The sequence below is a fragment of the Gavialis gangeticus genome, unplaced genomic scaffold (assembly GCF_001723915.1).
Source record: "Gavialis gangeticus isolate Ggan-Ray unplaced genomic scaffold, GavGan_comp1, whole genome shotgun sequence".
Lineage (NCBI taxonomy): Eukaryota > Metazoa > Chordata > Crocodylia > Gavialidae > Gavialis > Gavialis gangeticus.
Window position 1 is genome coordinate 169187491 of NW_017729022.1, and position 4997 is coordinate 169192487.

At 38.8% G+C, this 4997-nt stretch overlaps 1 protein-coding gene across 1 annotated transcript in view; it reads right to left on the minus strand.

The window, feature by feature from the left end:
* Nucleotides 1-4997, minus strand: part of EPRS (glutamyl-prolyl-tRNA synthetase) — a 77564-nt gene that overhangs the window by 23052 nt on the left and 49515 nt on the right. The window contains exons 19-21 of the mRNA XM_019516477.1: nt 3424-3587; nt 1247-1480; nt 575-840 (exon numbers count right to left, since the gene is read on the minus strand). Of these exons, the coding sequence (XP_019372022.1) occupies nt 575-840; nt 1247-1480; nt 3424-3587 (664 nt within the window). The remainder of the gene's footprint in view (nt 1-574; nt 841-1246; nt 1481-3423; nt 3588-4997) is intronic.

A 4997-nucleotide genomic window follows, 5' to 3' on the forward strand; every position in this document is an offset into this window, starting at 1 on the left:
AAAAAAAAAAAAAAAAAAAAAATGACAAGCACGAGGCTGACCCAGATCTGCTCAAAAGGACATTTAAATTTTGGTTTTATACCTGGCCTAACTTATCTCTGGACTAGCATTTGTGAGACCATTAAGACAACAGTGCACTGGATTACTTTTTGCTTCAAACATATCAGAAGTTCTCTTTAAGATGGAAGACTGACTAGCAATAACGATAGAATCTGGGAGATGGCCGAGTCGTCATTTCCTAGCCAAGGAGAGTAGATCATGTAAGATGTACTCAGTTCTTCATAACATCAGGCTTTAAAAATGGAAGAATCCATATTTTTTTTACTGCATAGTTTCCCTGCTTTTCCAGGAACTCCACCTATAACATGCAACATTTATAAACTTAAAACAGGAAACGACCTGTATTTTCAGGTGGATAAAATAAGCATAAGGATACCAATTATGTATAATGTAAATGAGAATGTGCAATATTCCTATATTCCCACAGAATCAAACAAGACAAAAACCAAAATACTGCTCTGGGTTTCTCGCTATTTAGATTCCACACAGAGAGAGATTACAAATCTCTCTTTACCTCGTCTGTTTCTTAGGGCCTTGACCTTCTCCTGCTCCATTTGAAGAGAGGTCATTGGCACTCTGTTCTTTTGGAGATTCTTTCTTCGGGGTTTCATTTTGTTTTTGTTGTTTATTCTGCTTTTCAGACTTATTTTCCTTCTCTTTCTTTTTCTTATCTTTATCTTCAATGCCAGTTGTTGAGGCAGGTTTATAGTCTACTCCAGCAAAAGACTTGTACTGGGCCTTCAGCTGAAGGAGTTCCTGCACTGCTGCATCTATTTTGTCCTTTGTTTAGAAGCCACAGAACAAGCAAATTAAGAGAAATCCAGATGAATCACAGCAGAAAATTAACCTAAAAATGTATCCTACACGTTCAACACATACCTAAATATTAAAATTTGCCACCACAAGGAAGGGGAGGTTAAGAGACAGAGGGAGGGAGGATGGAAGGAAAACTACAAAACCTCAGCTTTTAAACAGCAGAGATAGGTCCTCTGATTAAAATGAAAAACTTACGAGGAAAAGAGCACATAAAGCTTTACATCAGATACTTCCTGCTGAAATGCAATGGCACTTGAGGAACTTAAATAAAATTTTTAAAATGTCACATCTCAGAACCTCATCCTGCTGTCCAGCATAAACGGAGATGCCTCACGTGGTTTATAATTAAGCTGTATTTAAAATGGTTTACCTTTTCTGCTTTCTCTGCTTTTAGTTTTTGAATGACTTCTCCTTGAAGAGCTACCTTGTCATACAGGGCTTTGGCTTCTGGTGTGTCTGAACCACTGGTTTCTGTGCTTGTTGCCTGGGGTGAAGCAGATGTCTGAGCTGCTGGTGGATGGCCTGGCTTGTAATCTTGTCCAGTCTTTTCTTTATATTCTGCTTTTAGAGACAGGAGGACTCTGACAGCTTCGTCCACTTTATCCTATGTGGAAAGCAAACAGAGTTCAGATGGATTAAGAACAATTTAAGATGCAAGTAATTCTGAGGCTAAAAGAAACTTCTGAGTTTCAATCTGACCACCAGCAAAATGTATGTGGCGCTAGGAAAAGAGAACGAATATATATCAGATTATCTAAAAATCTAGATACCAACAATGAGAACATGCTGCAGGGTTACCAACAGAATGGAACCCCAAATCATCCTGCCACTTGTAATCTATTAAAAAGGATACAGGAGAATCTGCACTGAAGAATATGGACTTTGAAGACTTTCAAGAGGAAAGAGCAGCATTAGGATACCAGTGATTCTGAAAGCAGACATTTCTCTGGCTCCTTTTAGGCACTGTTACTAAAAAGCCAATTTTCATTTTAATTCACTCTCTGGCTTGGAAAAGCCTTACTAGACCAATAGCCTGGAGTAATAGATAATTTCCATTCCCCACATCATCCCACACTGTTCTAAAATAAAAGAATGCTTCTATACTACTGGAATTCCACCCAGGTCACACCGATCCTTTTAAATGCCAGGAGCCAATTAAACTTTTTCACACCTAGCAGGACATCATATTAATAGGAGAATGTAGGAATGTGCATCTGTCAGAGGTCCCTACGAGAGATACTAGAATGCTTCATTGTCGGGTAGGAACAGATATGTACAAGACTGGTAGAAGGCAAGTGTTTAAACTGCCACCAGAGGCAGAAATACAATGCCAGAGAATGTATTTGAAGGTTATTTTATACAAGACTTCCACCCAGTGGCAAGAGTTAAGATTGATAAAACTATATTTACCACTATTATACCTTTGAAGCTTTTTCTGCTTTGAGACTGCGAACGACCTCCCCTTGTTCAGCTACTTTATCATAGAGCATTTTGCTGTCTACTGAGCTAGAAGATGTCAAATTATTGCAGGAAGCAGACAGAAAAGAAGCAGAAGATGATGACGTACAAAGAGAAGATGCAGGTGGACTTCCTGGCTTGTATTCTTGGCCTGTCTTTTGTTTATATTCTGCCTTTAAAGTTAAAAGCACTTTCACGGCATCACCTATCTGCTCCTGAAGCAAGAGAATGAGATAAAAAGGTAAAAAGACAGAATACAGTTGCAACAGCTAGTAATGTACAGTAGGAAAAACAGCTCAACCCTACCTAGAATTACATTAATATAGGCATTCTAATATACTGCTTAAGGGCCAAAACTTGTTTGCCCATACATGTGCCTTTTTATATGGTCTACCAGATTGACTGCAATATACCAGGGACCTAAATCAAGTAGCATAGGTGTAGAATGACATTTGTGCCCACAGCTACCAACTGAAAACAACTGGCTTCCATGCTCATGCAACAGCTTAGCCAGTTTTATATGCTGCTATTTGGGAGCCAAATAGAAAAGATTCCAAGATAGGAAGGTTAGATGGGAACTGTCAGATTACTAGCACATTTCTATTACTAATGCCATTCCAGTTTTAGAACTACAACTTATCTTTCCTCAAATATGTCTTTATTTTGCACTGGACTCAGCTTGCGTGACAAAAAATGAAGAAGTTCCCCATTTTGGTTTTCTGCACTAGACTTTTGTAAAAGAATTAGGAAATGTTTGTATTAAAATTAAGAAATAAACCCTAAAACATATCCGTTTACTTTTAGTCCAGTAAGTTTCCCAAAACCTATTAATTAGGGCAGGGGTGGGCAAAATGTGGCCAGGATGCGGTCCACCAGGCCATTCTATCCAACCTGCGGGGCCCCTAAAAAAATTTAGAAAATTAATATTCATCTGCCCCTTGCTGCCTGTCATGCAGCCCTCGATGGCTTGCCAAAACTCAGTAAGCAGCCCTCCGCCCAAAATAATTGTCTGCCCCTGAATTCAGGCCTAAACTAAGCTGAAAGCAATCTTTCCACTTACAGGCATGTTAGAAATCAGTACCACTATACCTTTGAAGCTTTCTCAGATTTAAGTCTGCGGACCACTTCACCTTGTTCAGCTACTTTACTGTATAGAGATTTGCTGTCTGTTGCGCATGGAGATGAAGTAGAAACAGGTGAAGATTTACTAGGGATCACTGTTGCAGGTGGGTTTCCAGGTTTGTATTCCTGGCCTGTCTGTTGCTTATATTCTGATTTTAGAGTTAAAAGCACTTTCACTGCAGCATCTATCTGATCCTGAAGCAGAAAGAAAAAGGAGGTGGAAACAGAAAACAAGCAGAAGATATAAAAACACAAATTGTACAAAAGATACTTTTCATAAAACAAAACAGACACTTTACAAGTCATAAGTGCCTCAAATGCTATTTGCATGCATTAGTTTACACCAAGTTGATCTAGGACAAAGTTTTGATAGTTATCAAATGAGGCATTCAGATATAAATAAATATAAATTAGAAAATACTTAATCTTTTCACAGCTCTAATATTCCATTACAAAACAATAACACTAGATGCAACACATCTAATAACATTATTTTGCCCAGGTTTTGTAATGACATCAGCTATATATTCCCCTAAAATATTTAGTCATTAAGCACAAAGTGTTAAAATCTTCCACTTGTGATATGCCTCTAAACTGTTCTTCCCAAAAAATAGTTTTGTGCGTACACACACATGTACATATAAATATAAAGAAAACTCTCCATGAAACAGGAGAGCCTCTTCCTCAGGTGTTCAGCATCAAACAGTGACAATAGTTCTTAATCTAGTAGCATCTGGAGTAACACGAGAAAAAGAGAGGTTACAGTTGAAGACTTTCACTAGTGACCTAATTCAGAAACTGTATTAATGCATCTTGTTGGATCACGTGGGGCATTTTTACACATGCTCTGGGGGACAGTGCCGGATGCTTTAATTAGTAAGCCACGCTAATTAAAAGCACCCACGTGTCACATGTATCAGCGTTCTGGCACTGAGAAATGGCAGTGGGGTACTCTGAACTAAAAGCTCAAACATATTCAATGAGGTTATAGTTCAAACCACCCCCCAGCATTTTTTCAGAGCGGCAACACTAATGGAAGGCTGCCACAGTGCATCCATTTCCGTGCTCCAGCAGACTCAATTAATTGAGTCTGCTCCAACCAGCTGGAGGCTCCCAGCACATCTGTAGGAGCCCTTCGTTGGTCAAAATTTCTCAGAAGAGGAAGCTGGGAAACTTGACATGTCTTTCATATAAGGTACCTAATTTACATTAGCACAAAATCATCAACAAATAATATTTATCTGAACACTACTTGAAGTGCGACACATTAGAAAAGATGACATGACAGACCCCAAATCAAACAAATTTAAGGATTTTTAAAGAAAAGCCAGGAAAGAAAGCTGGCTTTTATCCTGACAGAGGAGAGACTGAAAACATTCTTGAAACAGCATTCTCTAAACTAGGTTTTCTGCATGCTTACTTTTGGTGCTTTCTCAGCTTTAAGCTTCCGAACCAAGTCCCCTTGTTCTGCCACTTTATCATAAAGAGTTGTGCTGTCCAGCATGCTGGAGGTCTCAAGGTTGGATGCCACACTAGGTACT